This window comes from Podarcis erhardii, assembly GCF_964252035.2.
Source record: "Podarcis erhardii genome assembly, chromosome: 17".
Lineage (NCBI taxonomy): Eukaryota > Metazoa > Chordata > Lepidosauria > Squamata > Lacertidae > Podarcis > Podarcis erhardii.
The window spans coordinates 16639843-16667490 of NC_138515.1; the positions used below are offsets into that span (position 1 = coordinate 16639843).

The 27648-nt window shown below is 42.0% G+C and overlaps 1 protein-coding gene across 1 annotated transcript; it reads left to right on the forward strand.

Annotated features, from left to right (window-relative positions):
- The first annotated feature begins 12987 nt into the window (after nt 1–12987).
- On the forward strand, nt 12988–24977 carry LOC309332439 (uncharacterized protein). Its single transcript, XM_081845643.1, has 9 exons — nt 12988–13357; nt 13449–13499; nt 13614–13652; nt 15053–15170; nt 16872–16916; nt 18102–18202; nt 19805–19867; nt 21267–21440; nt 24403–24977. The coding sequence occupies exons 1-9, from the start codon at nt 13319–13321 to the stop codon at nt 24424–24426; spliced, it is 654 nt and encodes a 217-aa protein (XP_081701769.1). The 5' UTR covers nt 12988–13318; the 3' UTR covers nt 24427–24977.
- Nucleotides 24978–27648: the final 2671 nt, after the last annotated feature.

Sequence of the window (27648 nt, forward strand, 5' to 3'; positions counted from 1 at the left end):
GAAAGGGAAAAAGAGTGGCCTCTTGAGGAAACTGCGCATGCGTGGCGGATCCAGGCTGCGCGTTTTGTTTTGGACGCCAGCTGCGGGGCTTCGTCATCAAGGAGCGACGGTGGGGAGGGAGGGGGCGGGCAGGAAGGCGGTAGAGTAGCACTGCGCATGTCCGCTCAGGGTCATTTAAAGGGAGCTCACGGAGAAGCGGCTGGGCTCGTCATACGTGTACTGTATTAAAGTTCAGGTGGAAAATGCAACAAAGATCTCTTCGTCAGGGGTTGCATGCGGCTGGTTGTTTTTGGGGTTGAGTTCCAATAGCCTCTCTGCAATTTCGGAGGTGTGCCGTCTTCAATGGTTGGGTGGGTGGGAGGGAGCGGCATTTGTCATCAAAGTTCGTCGACTTGGGATTTGGGGGGTTTGGGGCATCCATTGCAGTCTTGCGATGGGGGAAAATGTGGGGCAGAGTCACGTTGCGTTTGCGGGAAGGTTTTGAGGAATGTGCAGAAGTGTGTCGTTTTTGGGAGCGCGATTAGCTCCTTGTCCAGTAGGTGGTGGTCGCAGCTTTGTGCAGCTTTGCCACGCAGCAGCAGATTATTCACTCATGTTTCAAGACTTTCTTGGTAGAAAACCCGATTGATACCGGTAGGATGTCTTCAGAGTAGACGTTATTAGGGCCTTCTCGGTGGTGGCGCCTGCCCTGTGGAACGCCCTCCCATCAGATGTCAAAGCGATAAATAACTACCTGACATTCAGAAGACATCTTAAGGCAGCCCTGTTCAGGGAAGTTTTTAATCTGTGATATTTTAGTGTATTTTTGGTTTTTATGGAAGCCGCCCAGAGGGGTGGGGTACAAATAAATTATTATTATTATTATTATTATTATTATTATTATTATTATTATTATTAGGATTGTGGTGGCAGTGGAAGAGTTACCGTATTTATGCCGGGAAGTGAAAGATGTATCAGTGTAGTCCATATCAGATTTAATGTTTAGCTGAATATGTTTATTAATTTAGAGGTAGAAAGGTGTGGGTTAAGCCACAGAACCTAGGACTTACCGATCAGAAGGTCGGTGGTTCGAATCCCCACGACGGGGGGAGCTACCATTGCTCAGTCCCTGCTCCTGCCAACCTAGCAGTTTGAAAGCACGTCAAAGTGCAAGTAGATAAATAGATACCACTCCAGCGGGAAGGTATACGGCGTTTCCGTGCGCTGCTCTGGTTCGCCAGAAGCGGCTTAGTCATGCTGGCCCCATGACCCGGAAGCTGTATGCCGGCTCTCTCTGCCATAAAGCAAGATGAGCGCCGCAACCCCAGAGTTGGTCACGACTAATGGTCAGGGGTCCCTTTACCCTTTACCTTTAAAAAGGTAAAGGACCCCTGACCGTTGAGCGCCGCAACCCCAGAGTCGTTCGTGACTGGACTTAACGGTCAAGGGTCCTTTACCTTTTTAAAGGTAAAGGGTAAAGGGACCCCTGACCATTAGTCGTGACCAACTCTGGGGTTGCGGCGCTCATCTCGCTTTACTGGCCGAGGAAGCCGACGTTTGTCCACAGTTAGTTTTTCCGGGTCATGTGGCCAGCATGACTAAACCGCTTCTGGCGAACCAGAGCAGCACATGGAAACGGCGTTTACCTTCCCGCCGGAGTGGTACCTATTTATCTACTTGCACTTTGACGTACTTTCAAACTGCTAGGTTCGAACAGCAGCTGTTTTTCTAGAAAAGGAGGTGCTGGTACTCACCATGAACACCTCCCTCGTTCACTTAGAATGGCAGTGTTGCCCGCCTGAGAGGTGCCGGAACTGAGTTCCAGTGAGCTCCTGCTGAAGAGATGCCCTGGGCTGCATAGAATCATAAAACTCCCTTCATATAAGTGTATCAGCACACACTCCACCCTAGCTTTGCTACATGTAACAATACATAATATTGTATGTTAACTGCTCCACAACTTTTATTTGTTTATCCAAATTCTTTAATTCAGTAAAACCTCAAATCAATATTTATTTTAAAATTTTTCTACCCTGCCCCTCCTCCCAAAGGAAGTGGAGAATGGTAAACACTTAGCTGTTTGACAGTGGAATTTGCTGCCAAGGAGTGTGGTGGAGTCTACTTCTTTGGAGGTCTAAGCAGAGGCTTGACAACCATATGTCAGGAGTGCTCTGATGGTGTTTCCTGCTTGGCAGGGGGTTGGACTCGATGGCCCTTGTGGTCTCTTCCAACTCTATGATTCTATGAAACACCAAAAAAGGGGATGGCACAGTTTTCAACAACATTATGAATGTTCAAATATGCTCACAACTAAGCTTGGCATAAAAAACCCTTATTAAAATTGGGTGAGAATCAAAAGCAGCACAATTAAAGCCTGACAGAATAACAAACTAAAGATGCCTGTAAAAAGGGGGGGGGTTCTTTAGTTGGAAGCAAAATCTCATAATGGTTGTCATCAGCTATATCTGAAGGGTTGGGTGCACCCATAAAGGGGAATCCATAACAGTTTCCTATACATCTAGAATACCCTATGTTTGACATTCCGGGTCTGCCAGTATTTATGGTTGCCCTTGAACCTACCACTCTTATGTCTGCCCCATGTGCTAGAGGACTTGGAGAAGTGGGTGATCTTTCTCACTTTGTTGGTCTTTGCAAAAGGCAAAAGTGTGTGCTAATATAAAGCCATTGGGGCAGTCACTGGGAGACTCTGAGAATGGTGTCATTATATTGATGATGCTCAGTTCTATTTATCTGTTACATCTGAATCAAGAATGGTCATGAGGGTCCTAGACCAGTTTCAGATTACAATGGGAGGCTAGATAAGGCCCAAAAAACTTGAACTCAATTCCAGGAAGAGACCCTGTTGGCAAGTGGTGGTCAGATCCAGGAAGTGATTTATCATTTGTTCTGGGTGAGGTTGCACTCTCCTTGAAATAATGGATGTATTGTTTGCTAGTATCACAGGAGGACACACTCTCTTATATGTACACACAAACACACAGCTCTATACAAAATGTTGATGGCACCCTTTAAGTTGAAGACACTCTTTTAGCTAGAATCTAAGTAATAAAAGCTGACCTTAAATGTGGGATTAATTACAGTTGAAGGGAAATTGCCCAGAGAACTCGAGCAAGCCAAACTGTGAGCACTGAACCTGCTTAAATCTGTGATTAAACTCTGCTTGCGTCACACTGTTTGCATAGGGCTCTTAATCACAAGATACTATCTCATAGGCATAACCATGCTATTTCCAAAAAAAATTACATCACTGTCCCAGAAGATTGAAATGGTAGTTTTGCAAGAATCTGTAGTTTTGCAAGAAAATCATGCTTCTGCCAGAATATACACACACTTCTCATTTGTTCCCCAGAAGATAACTTTTGAAGAGAAGCAAAATAAACGAGGACAGAAGATCAAGGCTGAAGAAAGGGAAGCATAACAGCAATTAACATGCACTTTGAAATAGGTGGGTGTTTTTGGGAAAACAACCTCATAGGCCAAGTTAGGACACAAGGTGGGCCTAATTTTACCTGCAGGATGGAGATTCCTGATCTAAATGTGTGGAATTTGAATACCCCTAACAATACACCTCCTATATAATCAAATCCAAAAGGTTGACTTGAAGTTGCACTTATGTTTGACATTGCAAAAATACAAATGTGTGACCTAATGTCTCCCCAACCCACTCAATTTCCTCATTCCAAAACACATAGCCATGCTTTCCCTTGACTGCTTAGTTTGACTCATAGGATGCTGGTTATGTTGCAAGGTCCGTTAGAGAGAGGTTCGGAAGAGAGAGTCTTACTTTCTTGTAGCAAAGTTAAACACAATGGCAATTACTCCAAGCACACCTGCCCTCATCCCACTTTTTTTTTTTTTTTAATCCCCACAAAAATACTTAGGCTAGAATAAATCACATTTAGCTTGGCAAATAGGTGAATATTTTCCTTACAAAGTTTCCAGAAGTTACAGCAAACAAGTCTCCATCCATCGGTAGTAAATCAAAGAAGAAAGGTTCCTAGTGACTTAAAAAGAAAAAGAACTTGGTTTCCTTACAAGAAGGATCTTGCAATCTTTGGATTAGCAAAGAGATTCCTTTTCAAAAGATTCAGCTCACTTGCAGGAAGCCATGGCCCCGTGACTTTTTGCTTGTTCTAGAAAGCACAAAAAAGGGTGGGGGCAGAGGCTGCTGAAAGCCTTCTGAGAGCCCAAGGCAACTTGAGCTCAGGTTGACCCTTTCTCGCAAGTGTGAGTCAGTAACTCTATATAACTAGAAGCTCATGTGTAGAAACTTATTTTTTCATTATATTTGTGAGATCCTTGCTATTCTGTCGCACAAACTGAGAAATGGCCCTCTTTCTAGACCAGGCTTCCTCAAACTTGGCCCTCCAGATGTTTTGAGACTACAATTCCCATCATCCCTGACCACTGGTCCTGCTAGCTAGGGATCATGGGAGTTGTAGGCCAAAAACACCTGGAGGGCCGAGTTTGAGGAAGCCTGTTCTAGACTTTGCATGACTTGGCTATTTGACAGGAAACAATGGACATTCTTGTTGTTCTTGTTCTTCTTTATTTTTTCCATTTCCAATTTTTTAAATTGGTTTTCACAACATTATAAACAAACAAACAAACAAACAAACAAACAAACAAACACATAAGACAAACAAACATAAATCATAGCCTTATTGAAAATTACACTTATTAACATTGTTAAGTGACTTCCTTGCTTCCCCTTGGTTAAATTTCATTGCATATCCTTTTAACGGTTTTCCAAATCACAGTTTTTATAAAATTTAACTTAAACATTAACATCCTTAGATCTTCACATTATGAAATTAAACATATTAATTCATCCCTTAACATAAATAAAACCCTAAGCCAATTAAGTATCTGCAAGCTGTTTTCAGTTAATTTAACTTAACATATTTAACTAAGTAATCATTAAATTTAATCCACTCTTCCTGATACTACTCCTCCTTCTGGTCGCGGACTCTTCCGGTTAGGTTGGCTAGCTCCGAAAAATCCATCATCTTCATCTGCCATTCTTCTATCGTTGGTAATTCTTGGGTTTTCCACATTTTAGCTAACAAAATACGAGCAACAGCTGTGGCATACAAAAATAATTTAACATCTTTCTTGGGCAATTCCAAACCTGTTATTCCAAGAAGAAAGGCCTCTGGTTTATTTATAAATGTATATTTCAACTTTTTTTTCAGTTCATTATAAACAATGGACATTCTAGTGGGCTTGTCCAAGTATTTAGAATCTGGGATTGCTGCCAGGGTTGGGTCAACTGGGTTCTCCTCCCCCATCCCAGTTTAACAGCATGTGCCAGGACAACTATTTGGGGGCATGGCAGAGCTGTTTTCAGAATTTGGGGATGTCTGAACTTAGAAATAACACTATCTGTCCATATGTTTTTTTTTTCTCCATCCCTATAATGTTACTCAGTAGCTCCATTCATATCTTGGGTGGTATCCAACTAACGTTTTCTCGGAGCAGACTCATTGACATTAATGAGCACAACAAATTTAGTCATTAATTTCAATAGGTCTGGCAAGCTGGCACAATCCCTCCCCTTCTCTTGTGCGTTCGGTGAACGGGTAGGTATTTTTCAAAAAGGGCTTCAGAATTCTTGGCCTAGCTAAACAACATTTACCGTAATTGTTTTCGAATTCTTTAGCCTTTTTTAATTGTGCATGTTCATGGTTAAAATCTCTCTGAGGCTGAAGCAAGTGGAGGCTATCACTGGAGAAAGGGAGCTGTCTACCCAGCCTGTTCCATAGCTGCCTGCACTCTTTGCTTCCAAAGAAGCTGGCCTTTTTCCACAGCTGGCCAGCAGTGAGAGGCCAGCTGGGCTCCACGAACTACCAGTTAGTTTCTGGGATCAATTCAAAGTTCTGGTTTTGACCTGTGAAGCCTTAAGCAGCTTAGAACCTCAAGAACTGCCTCACCATAGCAACCCCCAAGACTACAATTGTCATCTCCCTTGATTTGAAGGGTTTCAGGTATTTGTGGCCTTCTCTAGTGGATCTTACAGGATCTGTAAGACCCGTCTATTCTCTTTTAGTTTCTTTATTGGTTGTTTATTATACTTGGTTTTAGTGCTTTTTTGTTTTTGTACGTTGCTTGGGTCACTTACCAGCATTTGACTTTATTTATATGCGTTTTTGTTGCCGCCAAGTTATTTTGGTGGTTTTTGCTAGTTTGGATAAACGTAACTGTGATAATCCATGCGATGAAAGATGGTTTACAAATTGAATAAACAAAAACTAAATGAACGGACTGCTGTCTTGCATATAGCCAAAACCCAAACATTCAGACGAACCATAAATCAGCCTGCCTGACATCAGTATTGGGCAAAATCATAGAAAAGGTTATTAAACATACCTTCTAAATGCTTGTGAGCATTTAGAAAATAATGCATTGAGTAGTGTGAGCCAGCATGAGTTAATTCATTTTATTTTTAAAATTTGAATACCACCCTATACCTGCTGGTTTCCAGGTGGTTACAATATAAAAACACAAAATACATAATAAAAAATAAAAACAACCCAATAACCTCCCCACACACCCATACACACATTTTTAAAAGGCACTGGATGTCAATCAGCCAAAGGCCTGGTTAAAGAGGAACGTTTATGCCTGGTGCCTAAAGGTGTGTAATGAAGGTGCCAGGTTAACCTCCTTGGGGTTTATCAGGAATAATAATAATAATAATAATAATAATAATAATTTATTTGTATCCTCCCCTCCCCTGCTGAGCTCAGAGTGGCTAACATCATATATATAACACAATCTACATAAAAACAAGCAATTGATTAAAATGCATCCCAAAATTAATTCAAATAAATTAAAATTAAACTAAACAAATGGCAGTCCTCAGGTTAAACTGAAAGCGGCTAATTCTCGCCAGGACCAACTGTTTCCACTGATATTATAAGGACCTGTGAGCGGGCTGGGAAACCTCCTTCGTGCTTGTTCTTAAACAAAGAGAAAATGAGTCAGACTGAACCCTGGCCAAAGGCCTGGAGCAGTGGTTCTCAACCTGTGGGTCCCCAGATGTTGTTGGACTGCAACTCCCATCATCCCTGAACTCTGGCCTTGCTAGATAAGGGTGATGGGAGTTGTAGTTCAACAACATCTGGGGACCCACAGGTTGAGAAAGGCTGGCCTGGAGGAACAGCTCCATCTTGATGTCAAATCTCGCAGGGCCCTGGTCTCTTGTGAGACAGCGTTGCAAGAGCAACCTTCCCTCCTATTAAAAAAATGCTAGTTTGGTAGAGCGTGAGTATGCTATGGACATTGTGCATGCTGATTTCAGCAAAGCATTTGATAAAGTCTCCCATTCTTTCCTTATTCACCAGAAAGTAAAGTATTGTTACAAAAATTGAGTGCTTCCTCCCACTCTGTGCCAATTGGTAACAAGAGTCCATGGGGTTCCAGGGTCTGTGTTCCTTTGGAGAACTGAGACACGTTGGAGACTGTAGTAGCTTTAAGAAATATGGTTTATTCACCTGTTTACACTTTCAGTCTACATGCAGGGAGTCCAGATCTTACAGCATGATCATTTCAAGAGGGACTGGTCCCCCACAGCAATGCAGCCAAGGAATCGAAGGCATCTCATCCAGCCAGCCTTCAGCCAACCTGACCAAGATGGATCCCAGTCTGTCTTTCTCCCATCTTCTTCCCAGAACACCTTGCTAAAAACCCTCTTCCTGTCACATCAAACACACACACCCTCATCTTGGCAACATCTGTCTTCTCCAGGCCAAAGGATTCCTCAGACGGTCCATCAGCCCCTTTTGTCATGTTTACAGATTTGCTTTTCACTAGACCAGCCAGACTGGTTTGCATAAGCCAGCCCAGGGATTCCATGTCTGGCACAGTTCTGCAGCTTGTATTTTCATCCATAACCCAATTAATAAAAATCCTGCCATTTATTAATTTCTAGGGTTAGGGAGGGTCCCCCTAAATCAATAACAGTATGTTCCTTTAAGTGTATCCACAGCTGTTTGAACAGCCACACTCAGTGTGTGCTTGTTAAAAGCTCTGTATCAACCTGGAGGGAAGACTTTCGTGGAGATTCTCAAGACCCTGTTCTTGGCCCTGTCGTGTCCCAATTTTCAGCCTCCTGTTCTGCCAATCATTTATCTATATTCTTCTCCAATGACTCTCTGTCCTCTTTGATTCCACTTTCCATTTCACTCATCTCTGGTTCACTTTCATTCCCTATCTCGTCAACCTTGCTGAAGGATGTCAACAGTCAGTGGAATGCCCAATGATATACTTGCCATATTGAATGCTTTAAATCAGACTTCCTCAACCTCAGCCCTCCAGCCTACAATTCCCATTATTCCTGACCACTGGTCCTGCTAGCTAGCTAGGGAACATGGGAGTTGTAGGCCAAAAACATCTGGAGGGCTGAGGTTGAGGAAGCCTGCTTTAGATCTTAGTAACAATTCAGTCTCATTACATCTTCCATCTCTACCTTAAGCTCTTCACAGCATTATCTCTTATCAAGTAAAGACATTCCCTTCCCACAAAATAATTATGAAGTGGCAAAGTTAATTTGATTTCTAGGCAAACTTTGGCTGAGAAAATGAAAAAATAAATATAAAGAAAATATAAAATCTTCGCACGCAGAACTCCCTTGTCCATTTAAAACTTTCTTGACTCAATTAAAGCATGGTTTTTGTTCCACCCTCAGCAGATCAACTTCCCTTCCCTTCTTAAATCCAGAAAGTAACTCCCACAGCAAATGTAAATTTCCATTGACAGACGGAGAAACCTCTCAGCATAGCTGTCAACTTTTCCCTTTTCTTGCGAGGAATCCTATTCGGAATAAGGGAATTTCCCTTTAAAAAAGGGAAACGTTGACAGCTATGTCTCTCAGTTGTGATTTATAACCATCTCAGAGATAATTAAGAAAGGAAGGCTTTAGCAGACCCTGTGCCCTTCAGGGCTCGTATGTATCTTTGGGGCAACATGTTGATTTCTCTACTCATAAGTTGCTATCCCCAGAGTCCCCAGGAGCTGACAGCTTCTCAGTCTCCTGATGTGGAAAACGGCTTTTTCAGAGGTTAATTCCCTGTTCATTCTTATCTCTGGAGTGAATTCAATAGCCAATAATTATGTCTCTGCTATAATCAGTTACCAGATAATTATCTCTGTTGATAGCCTGCCATCTTCCTCCCACAGGAAGTCCTATATAACTGTCTTTCTTCAAGTGGTGCACACAGAGAGCCACCAAGAGTTAACAGAGGTAGTCCCAGAACCATAGCCTTACAACAGTCAAGGCAGGCATGTCCACTGTCAGCTGCCATTGTTCTCTCATTGGAACCATTACTGCAAATGCTGAGAGAAACGAGACCTCAGACGATATTCTTATGAAGATTTGTGTGTGTGTGTTTTTGTGCCAACCCTTATTTCTGATAATGTAGCCCTTACGCTATCTCACACCTACTTGAAGTCATGTCAATAACTAGGGTTTAACAAAGCTAGGGTTTTACAATACTAGGGTTATACAATTCATTATCACAGATCAGAATCTAAGTTTTCTAACATTGGCCCTGAGATGCAGAACATCATAGCACAAATATCTAACATCAAAATATGCCACGGGCACTAAAATTCTTAGGAATTCACATTCTGAGGAAGTTAAGTAAGTGAATTGACTTGAACTGTGACCCTTTAATGAGAGGCACATGTAAAGAATTTAACAGAACTTGGAAAACAAACATGTTTCTTGGAAGAATAATCTCAGGGAAGATTATTTTATTGCCAAAGCAATTATTTTTTCTTTCGTGTGCTCCCTACTATTGTCTTCCATGAGACTTCCAACAGCCTGGAATGTCTCTGGAATGTAAACATTCTCTCAATGAAACTTGGATTTGGGTCAGAGAAAACATCCAAGTGTAAGTGGTTGGCTTCCATGGCTGTTCATGTGTCTCTTCCAAGAAAGTAGATTGGGGAAGATATAGTCCCAGCCATTATCTGATAAGTCTCTAGCCCCTTCCTCACCATCTTCAGCCATCCCAGGTTGAGCTGCTTCTGGTGGAAGTTTGAGTAATCTAATGCCATCAAAAGATCTACCACATCTCTGGTGACCACCTCTATCAGTTGTGTCATGCCTTGCATGACAATCGGCCAAAAAGTAAATCCATGGCAATATATAATTCTTGCCTCCCAAAGCATAGGGCTTGAAGTCTCTTATTTTTGTTTATGTTCCAATAAACAGGTCTTACAGCACCACAAGTAGCTGCTTTTCATGCAATATATTTTGCACAACTTGTTGTTGTTGTTGTTTAGTCGTTTAGCCATGTCCGACTCTTCGTGACCCCATGGTCCAGAGCACGCCAGGCACTCCTGTCTTCCACTGCCTCCCGCAGTTTGGTCAAACTCATGCTGGTAGCTTCAAGAGCACTGTCCAACCATCTCGTCCTCTGTCGTCCCCTTCTCCTTGTGCCCTCCATCTTTCTCAACATCAGGGTCTTTTCCAGGGAGCCTTCTCTTCTCATGAGGTATCCAAAGTCTTGGAGCCTCAGCTTCAGGATCTGTCCTTCCAGTGAGCACTCAGGGCTGATTTCCTTAAGAATGGATAGGTTTGATCTTCTTGCAGTCCATGGGATTCTCAAGAGTCTCCTCCAGCACCAGAATTCAAAAGCATCAATTCTTTGGCGATCAGCCTTCTTTATGGTCCAGCTTTCACTTCCATACATCGCTACTGGGAAAACCATAGCTTTTACTATACAGACCTTTGCCAAATCCTGTGGGGCAACTCCTTCCTGCTGTTTGCTTCCCACAGCACAATGCCTCATTCAAGATCATCCATTGTGAGCTGCAGCATAGGGAGGGTGCCAAGGAACCATTTTACTATAAAGTCTGTAAGAACTTCATTTTTCACCTCCTCCTGAAAACCGCAGACACAGATTAGTACTCTATACTGATTTCCCACCTCTTCCAGCTTTTTCTTAACAGTTAATTTTCTTATAATGTTGCTCGTTTTGTTTTTGTGGATATAATGGATGGAGACATTGAGGTGCAAGGCTATATTTGTTTTGGAGGTCTGCATTTGCTTCTTTGCTAGTATGCGCTGGTGCTGGAGAGGAAGGCAAATACCGTATTGGCCCGAATATAAGCTGCAGCCACACTTTTAAAATTCGGGGGGGGGGGGGGGGAATAAGAGGCAATACCCGAATATAAGCTGCTCCCTTAAAATTCCGCAGGCACTCACACCCATTCTCTTTTAGGTATGTCTGTTTCAACAGCAATATCGTAAAAGTGGCTTCTTTGCAGCCCTAGTAAATGATTCATTTTTGGTAGCAATTGTGTCTGGAATCCAGAGTCTCTTTCACCACACAGGCAGCTGAACAGCATAGACAGGACTTGGCTGAACATTTACACATCCTTGCCTGCAAATCTAAGGAAGTGACCTGATCTGCTTCAGGAAATTGGCAAACAAACGGGAAACATTCATTTGTGGGAAATTACCTTATTCCAGTGCTGTTTCCCGCTGCTTCCCGGATTGTTAGATATCCCGTAGACTGTCCCCGGGACTGATGAGGATGCTGTTCCCTTATTTTCAAATCTGAAAGTTGACAGCTATGGTGTTGACTCTCTAGACGTATTGAATGGGCATTGTTTGGAAGCTGGTGGGGTAGTGGATGAGGCTACTTGCCCCTTCAATAATATTGCAGGAGCCTATTTCTCTGAATTCAGTAGGTGGAGGCATTTTATTTTAATTTGCAACTGCCAGTCAACCTTCCTTGGTTGCTGAGCATGCTCAGTCTTCATTAAACTGTGTGCATTTCTTTTTTGGGGGGGATGGGGAGAATGCCCCCTTAGGTTCTTTAGAAATAAAAAGATTGTTTGGAATTCTGCAAATCTAAGGGCTTCTCTAAGATTTGCTAATTCTGCAAATTTAAGGGCTTCTCTAACAGATTCTGCAAATCTAAGGGCTTCTCTAACAGCCTCCTCCCTCTTGTTTCTCACTTTTCAGTAGTGGCACCCGCCCTGTGGAACGCCCTCCCACCAGATGTCAAAGAGAAGAACAACTACCAGACTTTTAGAAGACATCTGAAGGCAGCCCTCTTTAGGGAAGCTTTTAATGTTTAACCGACCACTGTATTTTAATACTCTGTTGGAAGCTGCCCAGAGTGGCTGGGGAAACCCAACCAAATGGGCGGGGTATAAATAATAAATTCTATTCTACAGTGGTACCTCTGGTTACGTACTTAATTCGTTCTGGAGGTCTGTTCTTAACCTGAAACTGTTCTTAACCTGAAGCACCACTTTAGCTAATGGGGCCTCCCGCTGCCACTGTGCCACAGGAGCATGATTTCTGTTCTCATCCTGAAGCAAAGTTCTTAACTCGAGGTAATATTTCTGGGTTAGCGGAGTCTGTAGCCTGAAGCGTCTGTAACCTGAAGTGTATGTAACCCGAGGTACCACTGTATTCTATTCTACTCACAGCTGTCAACTTTCAGATTTGAAAATAAGGGATCAGCAACCTCACCTGTCCTGGGGACAGTCTACTGGATATCTAACAATCCGGGAAGCAGCGGGAAACAGCGCTGGAATAAGGTAATTTCCCGCCAAAAAAGGGAAGGTTGACAGCTATGATTCTACTGTGCCTCCTTTGGCTACAATTCTGTCAGCACTCACTCCCACCTCTCAAGTTTGTTATTCGAAGGTGTGATGCTCTTGCTCTCTGTTAGGATGTGGGTGAACATATCAGACGACACAGCGATTCTTCAAACAGCTCCTGTTTATTCACAGGCCAGAGCAGAACTGAACTGAAGGGTTCAGCCAGCCTGCTTATATAGAGCTCCACTGGAATGCAACAGTAACCATTTTCTGTAACTATCCAATCACTGAACGTCACTTTCAATCCCTTATTTGTGTATGTGGACCTGAACTATCTACAGTATCCCCCTGCTGGCCCAGGGTGAGAACTTCAGTACATAACACTCAGTTGCTGATTTGCTCTTGGCTGCTGCAGGTAAGCATTCTCCCCAGGGAAGTTTCTTTCCAGGGTCATTCAGCACCATGGTAGCCCCTTTGTCAATTCCCGGAGAGTTCCTACAACCTCCTGGCAGGCCACCAACACCATGTGGCCAGTACAGAGAGGGAGAAAAGGCTATTGGAAAGTGAATTCTGGAAATTTCTTTGTGGCTATTCTTTTTCCTGGACATTTTATGTAGACAGCAGGCATCAGCATGCCTTGCTTGCACAATTCCACTGGCCCTGAGCCACGTTGTTTCTGAGTCACATTTCAAGTGAATAAATCCGTTGTGCTGCTCCAGTAAGCCGCACAACGAAGTCAGCCAGCACCAAGATGAGAAGCAGAAAGCAAAGGCAGAGACCTACAGATAGCGTAAGTAGGGGGATGAATTCTCACTTTAGTACAGCACAGAAATTGTAAAGCGGCGAATGCATGCAAATAAATGTTACTTGATTTCTTTTAGCCCAGCACAAGGATGGAACTGAGGAAACGATGCCGAAGAACGACAAGTAACGTAAATACAAGAATAAATTCTCACTTCTATGTACCTCAAAGTTTTCTGATAATTTTCTGATTCTGTTTTTTTGTTTTGTTTTTTTGCTGAACTACTTGTTTTCCTTTATTTTAGGAACAGCAAGTGGAAGAAAGCTGCAGATATGGAAAGAAGGTAAGAATGAGAATGAATTGTCACTTCTGCACAGCACAAATATGGCACTAAAACACTGTAAATTATATGAGTGCTAAGAAGGATGAGGGATTTGAAAATAACAGGGCACCATAAAATTTGGTGAAAAGATTGTGAGAATGAGTGAATTTTATGAGAAAAATAAATTTTGAATAAATATTATGGTAAGATTAGATATTTAAGACCTAGATAAAAATATTCAAAGTTAGGGACAAAATATTGGAAAAGTGTACAATAAGAATGGGAATAAGGTGATAAATTGCTGGTTAAAGTTTTATAAATTTGGAAAGTAGGAGCAAGAGACGTGAGGAAGTCCAAAAATGAAGAAAAGTTGGTTATTATATGATGTTAAATTTTATGTTTGTTTTTCTTTTTTGTTTGTTTTTTGCTATGCTGTTTTTTCTCTTTATTGTAATAAAAAAACCCTTAATAAAAATTTATAAAAAAACAAAAAAAAACCAAATATGGCACTAAATATTTACTAGGTTATCATGTAGCATCCCGCAAATAGCTTAGTAATAATGAAAACATTTCTGTTTTGGCAAGAATTGTAGCTGCCTGTCATGCATTTGGTAGTGTTTTTAAAGTGACCATTATGCAGCCATACCTTCTTAGGAAATGCATATCTCGACAGAAAAAACAGTAGCACTACACTATAAAGCAAGATACGCATATGTTACAGTGAATATTCAAAACTTGTTTAACACACATCAGTGCTGTCAATCCTTATTTATCATTATCAAAGCATCAAATACAGGACTGTATATGCAATCCTTTTTAAACAGATCTCACAGGGCTCTTCTTTCTCCCTGCAGCAAAATCCGTTTGTGATATAGGCAAATGCCTCTGTGTATATGCATCTATGCATATAGATAGATAGAGATCTGGTTATTTACAAACTATATTCCTTCCTTTCCAGCACTGGCATACATAACTAGCCTGTTTGGTTTTTTTTAAAGAAGGAAATGCAATCCTCCAATAGGAAGATTGGGTCTTCATCCATTACATGGGGATAATAAAGCACAACATCACTTTGTTTTGAAAAAAGACTTGTAAGAATAAGGTTCTAAGGCAAAACATTGTAGGAGTTAGATTTATTAGATAATGCAGAAATGTTCCTATAAATTCAGCTCCTAGATCATACATTCAACTTGCATTATGCATTAAAAAAAAATATCTCCCACACTTCAGCAGATTTGTGGTATGCTGAACATGTCTCTACACATAAAAATGACTCAAGGAGCCCCTCACATTGCCTCTGTTTGTGGAATGTGTCCCTCTAGCTTTTACGGTTACACTGCTTTGTAAAGACACAGCTATTACTATCTGGGCAATATGACAGAAAATATGTATTTCATGGCAGGTTTTTCTGTTTTTCTCAGGCAGCAACAAAGTATAAGTTTCTCTGCCAACAAGAATGTTTATTCTTAACAGAGGGCAATGAAGTAGTGAAGTTTGATGTGAATGGAATCTCTCTCTCTAGGCTCCAGCAAAAAAATGGTATGTTGTTTCTATGCAGTCTTTTTTTATTATTTGCAAGTTGAACAGTAAAGGGGGAGGGGATGAAAGACAATAAAATAAAAAATAGTACATGCATAATACGAATAACAACATCAGTTCACAATCTGAATGCAATAACAATCAGTACAGACATCTGAAGTTAAACATCTAAGTTAATATTAACATCTAAGTTAATATAAGCCCTCCAAATGTTCAGACTGATATCCACACAAAATTGACGTTTGTATTACGGTAAATATGCACAATTTTAGCCACGACTGTGAGGTCCTCCAATCACTGTGTACAAGGCTCACAGTGCAAGCACTTGCAAAGTCCACTTTTGTTGCTTCAATGTTAGCTCCCCTACTAGAGGAATATACAGTGGTGCCCCGCAAGACGAACGCCTCGCAAGACGGAAAACCCGCTAGACGAAAGGGTTTTCCGTTTTGGAGGCACTTCGCAAAACGAATTTCCCTATGGGCTTGCTTCGCAAGACGAAATGTCTTGTGAGTTCCTGCGGGTTTCCCCCCCCCTTTCCCCCCTTTTCCTAAGCCGCTAAGCCGCTTATCAGCTGATCCGCTGATAAGCCGCTTATCAGCTGATCCGCTAAAAGCTGCTAAACCGCTAATAGCGCTAATCCGCTAAGCTGTCAATGGGCTTGCTTCGCAAGACGAAAAAACCGCTATACGAAGAGCCTCACGGAACGGATTAATTTCGTCTTGCGAGGCACCACTGTAATTTAAAAGCACATGAACCTCTGAAAATATCAAGCATTTCAGTAACGCAAAATTGATGCAGAATGAGACAAGTTGGTATATTTTTTTCTGTTTTGCAACGTTTGCTTATACACTTCTTTATTTCATAAATAAGAGGCAGATTCACTCTTGCACTTGGAAAGTAATGATAGACAACAGGCAGGCATCCTCTATTCTTAATGGAGGCACTGGCAGAGGAAGAGGTGGGCGGGGAGAGCGCACTGCCCCCGGCGCCACGATCCCGGTGAGGTGCCATTGCGACTGCCCCCCCATCAAACAAAAGAACTTTCAGGAGCGAAAGGGATGGGTTTGCCTTCTCCACCCCTGAAACCAGAGAGTTCTCTCCCTACTTTCTTCTGGTTAAGCCTAGAACACTATTGAAAACAAACCCTTAACATTAAATGCTGAGGGTCAAACTAGTTATGGTTAATATCAATAGCAAATGCAATTCTCTGAATAGTTGCCTTGTTTTTATGTTTTAAAATGTATTATTGCTATGATGTCGTATTCTTCTTGTTAGCCACCATTAGACCATTTGATGTAAAGCTGGATACAAGTTTAGCAAAGCAACCCTTTTAACAAACAAGCAAATCATGATGACAATACATCCTGAACATTTTATTACAGGAAGCAAATGCAGTTATTATGAGAGAAAGAATACAAAAGGAATGATCTGTCCTTTGAGTTAATCTATAAGGACCACACCATTTCCTTGTTATGACTAAGCTTGACTTCCCTGGCCACCATACAGCAGGAGGGGCTTTTAGTCATAGGAACTTTTACATGCTTTCTGAAATGGTAGAGCCCAGAGGTTTACTACTTCATTGCTAAGTAACCTAATCAATGGAGGGATGGGGCATGAGAATATTACCACTCATTGCTATATTATAGTGGAATGATAGATGACAAGTTAGACGGTTAACACTTTGATGTGTATTATATTTAGATATCAGATGGATGACTACCTGGGTCCATTACTTCCGTGTTCAAGGTAAGAATTGGGTGACAGTGATCCAGGTTGTTTTTTTTGTTTAATTCTGTTTTTGATTTAAAGGTCAATTAAAAAATGTGCACCATGACTCTTTGAAAGCAGGGCTGCCTCCCACATGAGTCCTTAATTATCCCCTACAGTGAAGCCAATTTACCCCTCTTATACCAGGAATGTGTGATAGAGGCTTAAGAGCAAAATGTCCATTTTCTAAGCAGTGAAATAAGGGAGCAAGATGCAAGCAGCCGCAACACTTGAGAAGTGAGGTATCATCTTAATTTTAAGAGTAACATCCATTATCCAATCCATGCTCCTAGTCAGTACATTAAATGTCCAAAGCAGTAATTGCGCCATCAAAGTATATTGCAGGTTGCCTCACAGCTCTGCTGAGACATTTCCAGATAAATAATCTGTAAAGATTAGTCTGGCAGGCTTGTACTGTGGCCTATCAAATGAGAAGTCCCTTGCCCTGTGTGACATCCATCGAACGCAGCAGATCAAGCCATGCAATCTAGGCCACAAACAGACACCAGATATACAACAAGAAAAAAGAAAGTTTGGGAAAACAAAACAATTGGCTTGGGACAATGAAAATCAATGAGCTAACCATACACTGTATAAGGTGGGACAAAATAAAAACCAAAAACCGTCTTGGTGTCATTGCCAGTTTGACCTGGAGGAAAGTCCTTTATTTGTCCCAAACATAGTGATACACCAGACCCTAGTCCCAAGCTGCCTTTTTTTGAATATTATTTTTATTTATTTATTGTACTTCTATCCCACATTTTTCTTCAAGGAGCTCCCAGTGGCATATATGGTTCTCCCCCTCCTCATTTAATCCCCACAATAGCCCCGTGAGGTAAGCTAGGCTGAGAAGCATTCACTGACCCCAGGTCACCGAGTGAGCATCCTAGCCCCTGGTCCAACACTCTAACCACTGCACCACATTATCTGTGGACTTTGCCATTGCTTTAGCATGTTTTGCACTCAGTCTTTGTGCTCCCAACCATTTTTGGAACATTGAACTTACGTTGTTTCACTTGTGTCACCACAGAATATATATATATATATTCCAATGGATAATTACCTTAGCTCCAGTATTTTAAATTCTATTATAAATTTATACATAAATCCTGTTATATCTATTACATTGCACAGCAATTCCATCTTATGCCCCTCTTTTTTTAGGCCCAGGTCGTGGCAGGTTTCTAGTTACTTTTAGCCAAGTGTCCGATGAACAAAACAAATTGCTGGTACTGACCAAAGACATTGACCACAAGCAACTGAAGGTAACCCAAGTCTGTTTATGTCTGAGATGGGATGGGGACTGAGCATCACAGAAATGCAGGCAGAAGGTAGAAAGTAATCTGCACGTTCTGATTAAAATATGCATTTAACTTGAAATATGTTTGCCCAACACAGGCCTTAAATGGTAGCTGTGTGATTCTTTATTGATCACTGTTATGCCTACCAGCGTGATTGCTCAAGAGCGAACAGGCAAGATCCCCACTGGTCTTTTCAAAGGCTTTATTATTGGTGCAAAAACATATACAGTGCAGAACGTCTCAATTCCATGTCTTGCTCAGTCACTAGCAGAATCTGAGAGTGGGCGGTTCTTAAACTTTCCCCAGCAGAGTAGTCTCTTGACCCCCATCTGATGCCTCCCCTCTCTGCGTGTAAACCTACTGCGCAGAGAGGGTGTGGACAAGGGGGACCTGCCTCCCCCCCCCCCCGCTTTGCTCATGCAAGGTGTCTTGGCTCTCTCTTACATCCTCTGAGCCCTTCATCCCTTCCCCACTAGAGGCGGGGTTTCCCTCCTCCGCGGAGGAAGTGCTGCTTCTCACGATCTTTGGAGGCTCCCTGTAACCCAGCTGCCCTTCCGCCTCTCGCCTCTGAGCTGATGGCAGTTCCCTGACAATCACACTTTTGCCATTTCAGCTGCACCCTTTTTCTGGTCACTGACACTGGCCAAACCTGACAAATCCAGATGATGTTGATTTAAAGGTAAAGGGTAAAGGGACCCGACCATTAGGTCCAGTCGTGACCAACTCTAGGGTTGCGGCACTCATCTCGCTTTATTGGCCGAGGGAGCCGGCGCACAGCTTCCGGGTCATGTGGCCAGCATGACTAAGCCGCTTCTGGCGAACCAGAGCTGCACACAGAAACGCCATTTACCTTCCCGCCGGAGTGGTACCTATTTATCTACTTGCACTTTGACGTGCTTTCGAACTGCTAGGTGGGCAGGAGCAGGGACCGAGCAACTGGAGCTCACCCCGTCGTGGGGATTCAAACTGCCAACATTCTCATCGGCAAGTCCTAGGCTCTGTGGTTTAACCCACAGTGCCACCCGCGTCTCTGATGTTGATTTAGGCCCAAACTAAATATGGCACCATTCATAAAAATAGTCAAAGCACAAATCTATCTATCGTCTATCTATCTATATGATGCAGTGCATGAAACAGCATTATTATAGTACAAAAAGATTATAAAGAGCTGTATTGTCCAGGAATTTATCATTCCCATATGTAGTGAAACTAGCAGCCTAGTACCTGTCGTTGCTCAGAAATTCTAAGAAGCCAAAAACCCAGTGCAGTTTTGAAAGGTTAAATCTGGCATCTTGATACTAAATGGTGTTGAATTGTATCCAAACATAGATGGAAACCTGCTCCTTGATCTCCTGATCATACAAAATTTGATTATGATTTCTTTGGAGGTGTCCAAATCCAAAGCAAACAACATTTTCAAAATATGTAGTTGATAACGGCCATCATTGTAAAAATCTGTTGGTTTGTTTGTTACTTGCTCTTCTACACTATGTCCAATCTAGTCATTATTTTGGTATCCCATATTTTCCCAAAGCATTCTGAAACTAAGAGGTCTTTTCTTTGCAGGTGTTTTCATGCGATATGCCAAATAAGCCACATACTAAGGGCAAAAGGTTTGATATCACTAAGGTACAAGATCAACCAATATTTTTTTCTGAAGAACATGAACACTTAGAAATGTTTTATGCCAGGTCTGTACAATTTGTGACCCACCAAACTGAGCACAATTCACTATCAATATCTACCTACTAGGTACATACCGTATTTTTCACCCCATAGGACGCACTTTTTCCCCTCCAAAAATGAAGGGGAAATGTGTGTGCGTCCTATGGGGCGAATGCAGGCTTTCGCTGAAGCCTGGAGAGCGAGAGGGGTCGGTGTGCACCGACCCCTCTCGCTCTCCAGGCTTCAGGAAGCTATCCGCAAGCCTTGGGAGCGTGCGGGAGTTCACCGAGAGCTGCCCGAAGCCCGGGGTGCGCTCCACTCCACGGCTTGCAGAGAGCTGCCAGCATCCCGAAGCCTGGGGCACTCTGGGCGGCTTCCAGGAAAATATATAAAAACACAATAAAACATCTAACATTAAAAGCTTCCCTATACCGGGCTGTTTTCAGATGCTTTCTAGTCAGATAACTGTTTATTTCCTTGACATTTGATAGGAAGGTGTTCCACAGGGTGGGTGCCTCTGCCTGGTTCCCTGTAACTTCATTTCTTGCAATGAGGGAACCGCCAGAAGGTGGCATGAGAGTGCTTTAAATGCACAGGGTAGAAAGCACCCATGACTACTCAGAAGTAAGCCCTATTGACTTCAATGGGGCTTACTTAAATATAAGCGGGCTTGGGATTGCAGCTTTAGTCTTGCTTGGAAGAAGCACAGGAGGCTTGTGAGTGAAGACTCATGTGTTGTCAACATGAGAAAGGATTAACTATTTGGCTAAAGTGCTATTTAGTGTGTGTGGAAGTCTTAGATATAAAACAGTTGATTGAGGAGACTTGGATCCAAATCCCTATTTGGCCATGAAGCTTGGTAGGTGATCTTGCACCAGTCAGTCTTTCAACCGAACCTACCTCACAGGGCTGTCGTAAGGACAAAATGGCAGAATTGTGTACTCTCAGGCTCTAGAAGTGTACAGAACCTCGAGTGAAGCCCTAGCTGAACAAAAAGCTAGGAAACTGGTTAAAAAGTGGTCAGTAATCACCGATTTGTATGGGAAGTTGGAGTGGTGCTGAGAAATGTATGTGCTTCTATAAAAAAATTCCAGAGGTAACAGATTGGCCAGTGGCGTATGTTTTTCCAGAGTGCACATGCAACAAAATGCATATCTAAAGTGCAAGGGAGACAGTGAACCTTCTTACTCTGGTATAAGGAAGGAATTGCAGTGCCATTGAGAGTGGTACTTGAGAAAATTCCCCAGGACATGGTGTTTTTAAAAAAACTCGTTTTAGTTGAACATATAACGGTACGCTGCTAATATTTGTCCTTTTCTTTTCTTTAATAATCTTAATAATCTATATTTTGGTATTTCCATAGCTGAGTGCAGATGATCTAAAATGTCATCTTTTCTTCATGGATAAAGAAAAAAATGGAGAAGTGGTACAGCTTAAGTGCCCTGAAGATACAACACACTATATTCATGCGAGTCGGACACTGTTTCTAAAGTACAGAGACACAAATGTGACGGATGGATCAATATTCCGCTTCAGGGTGAGAAACTGATACATAAAGGCACTCCCAAGATCTTGCACTGTTTTGACATGCAAGTGTAGCAGAAAGGCAGAAGCCATGGGGAGGGGTTGTGGCTTAGTGGTAGAACATCTGCTTTGCACGCAGAAGCTTCCAGGTTCAATCCCCAGCATTGCCAGGTAGGGCTGGAAAAGACTCACACCTTGAAGAGCTGCTACTAGCCATTGTAGATGTACCAAGTGTCTGCCTTGGTGCAAGGTAGCGTCATATGTTGCAATGGTTGGCAATTTATTGCCACCCTTCTTTTAGGGCTTAGCAACGACAGACCAGATGTACAAGTTAGATCTCCCCCTCCCATCCATAATATCTAGAGCCACTAACCTGTGCTGACTGACAGGGACATGGGTGGCGCTATGATCTATACCACTAAGCCTCTTGGGTTTGCAGCTATAAGGTCAACAGTTTGAATTCATACGACGGGGTGAGCTCCCATTGCTCTGTCCCAGCTCCTGCTAATCTAGCAGTTCAAAAGCATACCAGTGTGAGTAGATAAATAGGTACCACCCGTTGCACCAGAAGTGGTTTAGTCATGCTGGCCACATGACCCCGGAAAAGCTGCCTGCGGACAAACACTGGCTCGAAAGTAGAGATGAGTGCCGCACCCCATAGTCAAATTTGACTGGACTGAACTGTCCAGGGTTCCTCAACTTTACCTTTATCTTAGTTTATTTCCAAATCTTTCCCCATAATTGGCAGCTTATGATGTGGGGTGGCATCAGATCTCCCTGTCTTTGAAAGCTGAGGATTGAGGGAAGAATAGCATTAGGGCAACCATGGGCATAGCTGGGGGAGGGGCAGCTTCCCTCCAAACAATATAAATACTTAAAGAATTTAGGTTCTTCCCCACCACCACTACCGCATGAAGCCTGGCTAGGACCATGGGGGGCAACATAAAAATAAAAGCGCAACAACGCTGTAAGGATGTCAGCAGTGACATCGGGGCAGAGCAATGGGGCAAAACTGAGGGAGTATGTGAGCAAACTTATGCAAATATCCTGTATTGATATCCTGCACTACTAAGAGTCTGCCTTACCACACCCACAGCATAAACTGTGCCCACTGATACTGTGTGCAAACATTGGGATGGGCCAACTGCTCTTGCCCAGTTACACCCAAGCAGCAAAGTTGCCATAGTTCATTGGGTGCTGATTCTGGAATGTCTGTGCAACCTCTTAGCCAAGTGCCATAGAATCATAGAATCTTAGAGTTGGAAGGGACCCAAGCGTCATCTAGTCCAACTCCCTGCAATGCAGGAATCCCAGCTAAAGCATCAAGTGGGCTTCCTGTAGGGGTGCTGGAGAATTCCATCGGAAACAGAAAAGGGAGCAGAAATCCCCACAATCTGCATGTTTGTTAGAGGTCAGGAACGGAAGTCACACGAGCAAATATGACCAGTTTTCTGTTCTTTTTGTCTGCAAGCATGTTTACCTTCCATTGAAATCAGTTGTGCAAATTTTAGCTATAGCAGATAGCAGGGAGGATAGCGTAGGAATGTAGGTTTTGGTGGAATCTGAACTGTAGCAGATCAGAAATAGTGCGGATTGCAACAAAGCCAGGACTGGGTGAATTTTGCATCCCTAGCTCCCTGTTATTTTATCTGTTTGAGGAATACATAATATTAATACAAACAACATTAATCCAAGGAAAGCAGTTTAGAAGAGAATCTTGCTTGTGTGCATCCTTTGGAGAAGAATGCACATTTGTGCTTTTTGAGGAAGGCCAGGAGCGCTGCAGGTGAAATTGTGTGTGTGTGTGTGTGTGTGCGCCCCCCCCCCCACTGCATCTGGGAGTATCCTTGTTTCTTCGTTTTCCCTTCAGCTGGTGACTTCCAACTTCTCTCCTTTGTGTAAACTTTTTAAAGGCTAATTCCTCAGTATTGACTTTTTCTAGAAACAACCTGGCTATCTGATGTCATAGAGGGGACATAGTCTGTCACTTTATGTCTGGGATAGGGAACCTCCATGGACCTAATTGGGCCTGCCATGGGTTCCACTTTTGCCATAATGCAGTTTTCCCCAGCCCAGGTCCTCCAGCCCCTGTGTGGTGCTTTGAAGTCTCAAGGATTCATGGGGACTTCAAAGCATCCCATCATCTGTTGTCAGGGATTTGACAGGTGAGTGGCCCTTCCTACTGGTCGAATTTTCCCAACAAGGAGTAGGGAAGATAATGGTCTGTTTCACCTATCAGATCCTTACCTTCATTCTTTTGACTGAAACACAGCATATGAATAAAAAGTAACATAGCATAACAGATCTAGTTCCCTGCCTTTGATTTAGATGATGGAAGCCGATGGCTCAAATCCTGTATGTAAAATGCTCTAGTTTAATTCTCCCCACTCCAGCTATGCTGCCTCCATTCATACACTCCTACTGCTGTCACTTGTGCACTGTGATATTTTAAATGATAACTCCCAACATCCCTGACAATTAGCCATGCTGGATGGAGTGGATGGGGACCTAGTTGAAGGCTGCCTTAGGAGACTCTAGCACCAACCCCTTCCATCAAGTCTCTGTATGCAGTAAACTCACAGGTGAAATAGGAAGGCAACAGCAGGCTGCTAGATAGGTTCTCTAAGGGTGAGGAGAATGAAGTCCTTGGCTTCAAGTGAATGGCTTACTGCCATTGCAGAACATAATAGATGTGGAGATAGTGTATTGGAGGAGGGTGGGATTAAATTAGGGCACCGGAAGTTGGTTTTATTTGGGGGGGTGTCACTGCATGCTAGATGCATAATTCATAGTTGCATTTTATAAACATATGATGAGTGCCTTGTTGTTATTCAATTTGCTATCCAGTTCCAGCTATGGTTACTCAGAAGTAAGTTCCAGTGTTTTCCCTATTTATGTTTAGAATTTCAAATTTAGTATCGTAGTAGTCTTCATGCACAGAACCTGTATTTATGACTCTTTCTGTATTTTAACAGCTCAGAAAAGCTGTCCAGCCATGAAAGTTTGCAACTGCATATGTTCAAGTAAGAGAAGGAAAGATCCCACATTACACCGCCTGTTTTTATAACTCTGTGTTTGAAATAACCAAGTATAGTATTTATTCAATTTGATGTAGAATGACAATTTGTTGTACTGTGCACTTAATTACTTTCTAATACATTTAAAGAAATGGGACTAGTATATCTTATCTCTTTATGCTCATTAAGATCCTCATTGTTTTCCTTTGCTGTGCAAGATAGAATCTGGTAACAGCTAGGAGCCTTTGTTATGGCCCCAAGGCTTTGTAATCACCTCCCTAAGGAGATCAGAAATAGCTCTTCCATTATGGCCCTCTGAAATGACTGCAACACTAATTTTCTCTGGATGCTATTTGAAAGCTGCATAACATTTGATGAAAGATTTGTCTTAATTTTTGCTGGCTACTGATTTTTTGCCTTCTTAAATTTAACTGTTTTTATTTTTATATTTTTATACAATCTGTATTGTAGTTGTAGATCTCTTAATTGAAAGGTTGAATGTACATATTTTCAATAAAAGTATCTTAAAGCAATGTTTATTGTCAGTTATTTCTCAACACTCTGAGTCCATAACTCTATGGAAATGAACACTCAGTGTGTAATATATAGTGTTACTTGTATTCAGAGTAGGTCCGTTTAAATCAATGTGGTTAAGTGAACCAATGTGCTTAAGTGCTGATTTCAATGGGTCTATTCCGGGTACTGCTCAGTTGGACATCACCCAATGCTGAACAAGTCTGAGATTGAACCCCTTTCAGCAGACTTCTAAGTCTTCACTTTTGTAGTGGTTCTTGGGAACCAGTGTTAAAGTAGCAGAAGACTGGGTGAAATAAACACTAAGTTTAGTTGAATTTAAATGTGATATTTTGCTGCTTCTTTTTAATATGTTAAACCAGTTGTCATCCACCCAAATCTTTTAATATGGGAGAGCTATAACTAGAAGCTCCAGGGTTCACCCAGTACTGCCAATCAATATTACAAGGGGGGAGGAGAGGCACACAACCATAGGTGCTCCAATTTAATAACTTTTTGTGAAGTCCAGGTCAAATCAAAACACTGGGCTGGAAGTCCACCCTTACACATTCATTTCAGGGTTGGCTATTAAAGTACTCTGTTTCAGTGCTATTTTTTCTAGAAAAAGAGGTGCTGAAGCTCACCATGACATTCTCCCTTGTTCTCTTAGAATGGCAATGGCACCCACCTGAGAGGTGCGAAAGTTGAGCTCAAGTGAGCTGCAGCTGAAACCTCCCCCCCTGCATTTTTGATTTGCAAATGAAACAAATTCTACAGCAGAACTTTCAATTGTTGGTGTGCTAATTATGTTCTTTTTTGCCATCTAGTGGACAAAGAAAGGAGCAATGCAGGGAAATGCTATCAAGTGCATTACTTTTCCCTTTAGAATTAGGAGGCTCCAGCTAAAAAACTTTAAAAATGCTAAAGCTGCAGTTTTATAGACATTGATCTGACAGTATGTCTCATTGAAGAGAGTGGGAAACTTGCATGGGGGTTGTGCTGCAAACATCACAAGGATCAAGGTAGACTACTGGTGTCTGAACGGATGTGAGGTTTCAGGATAGGTGTTCATTGTTTGAAAAGAACAAATACAGTGGTACCTTGGTTTATGAACTTAATCCATTCTGGAAGTCTGTTCTTAAACCATAGAAAGTAAAGGAAAATGGATCCGTTCCAGTCGGTGAAAAACAACCCCTAAAACAGCAATTAACATGAATTTTACTATCTAATGAGACCATTGATCCATAAAATGAAGGCAATAATCAATGTACAGTGGTACCTTGGTTTAAGAACAGTCCGGTTGAAGAATGATTTGGTTTACAAACTCTGCAAAACCAGAAATAGAGTCCCGATTTGAGAACTTTACCTCTGTCTAAGAACAGAATCCAAACAGTGGAAAGGCACTGGCAGTGGGAGGCCTCATTAAGGAAAGCGCGCCTTGGTTTAGGTTTAAGAATGGACTTCCGGAACGGATTAAGTTCAGAAACCGAGGTACCACTGTACTGTACTATAAAATAAATAAGACAGTATTGTAGATGAAAAAAATTAAAATTACTTTTTTTCTTACATGTACTGATGATAGTCATTGTTTGGATGGGGGGGGGGGTGTTTATCTATTTCTGCAGTCACACAATCAACCAGTAACTGAACTAGGTTGCACACAGTCACAAAAACAAAGTCACAAGCCACAGTCACAAGTCAGTCCCATAAAACAAAGAACAAGTCACAATCAAAAAAATGAAAAAGCCACACAAACAAAAACGCAAAAAATAGCAAAAACTAAAGCTCCGTATATCACCTCTATGTTGTGTGTGTGCTCGGGACTCAACAGCCGACAGACTCAACAGGAAGCGTCTGTGTGCTGGTCCTGTAGGTTACCTGAGAGGCGAGGTCCAAGTCCGGTCCATGGTCAAAGGTGCAACGTCCATAGAAGCTGAAGCTGGGTGCAGGGCAGGGAGTCATGATTTTAGAAAATAGTGAAGCTTCCTCTGAACCCATGACACTTCCAAGTCAATGGAGAACACAGTATCATTTCTTCACCGTTCAGAATGGCACCTTTTACAATAATGATTTTAAGAACACAAGCTAGCCAAAGTTAAGCACTTTTTAGTCGCACTGACTTCAGTGGCAGAGATAAAAACACGTCATTTCCTTTTTCACTGAAAGTAGTTTGATATAAAAATACGTAACTTGGCTGGATCATGTCCTTTAAAAGTCAGATTCATAACCTATTCTAGAGTCGTAGCCTATTAAATTGCTTTATTATTATTCTATACTTCAGCCCACAAGCAGCAGCCATAACTACAAAGTGAAAGATCTAAGCATTTCAGTGTCCTAATCAGATTCAGTTAATTTGTGTGTCTTGAAACAAATTCTGTTCTCAAAGCAATTTCAGTAAAATCACAGTGAATAACGGCAGAGGAAAACATATTAGAATGCTGGTTACTGATTCTGCAAGCTCTGAGAATGGACATAGTTTGCCTTTGCAAATACCTAAAACAGTAAGAAAGTGACACACACACAAAATGGATAAGTAAAAGAATGAGAGGAGAGAACAAAAAATAATCTATTTAAATAGAAATTGGGAACATGAGGTCATGGAAAAGGGGCATACTGTAAAATAAAAATTAACCAAATGGGGTATATTAGTGAGAAGATGTGAAGAAGAGACACAAGAACAGAAATAAATGT

Bases quoted from the DNA above. Each gene is read 5' to 3' on its own strand.
- LOC309332439 (XM_081845643.1), top strand. From the start codon at position 13,319: ATGAGAAGCAGAAAGCAAAGGCAGAGACCTACAGATAGC. The intron at 13,500-13,613 runs GTAAATACAAGA...CCTTTATTTTAG, and splicing joins GCCGAAGAACGACAAGTAAC to GAACAGCAAGTGGAAGAAAG. The intron at 19,868-21,266 runs GTACAAGATCAA...GTATTTCCATAG, and splicing joins AAAGGTTTGATATCACTAAG to CTGAGTGCAGATGATCTAAA.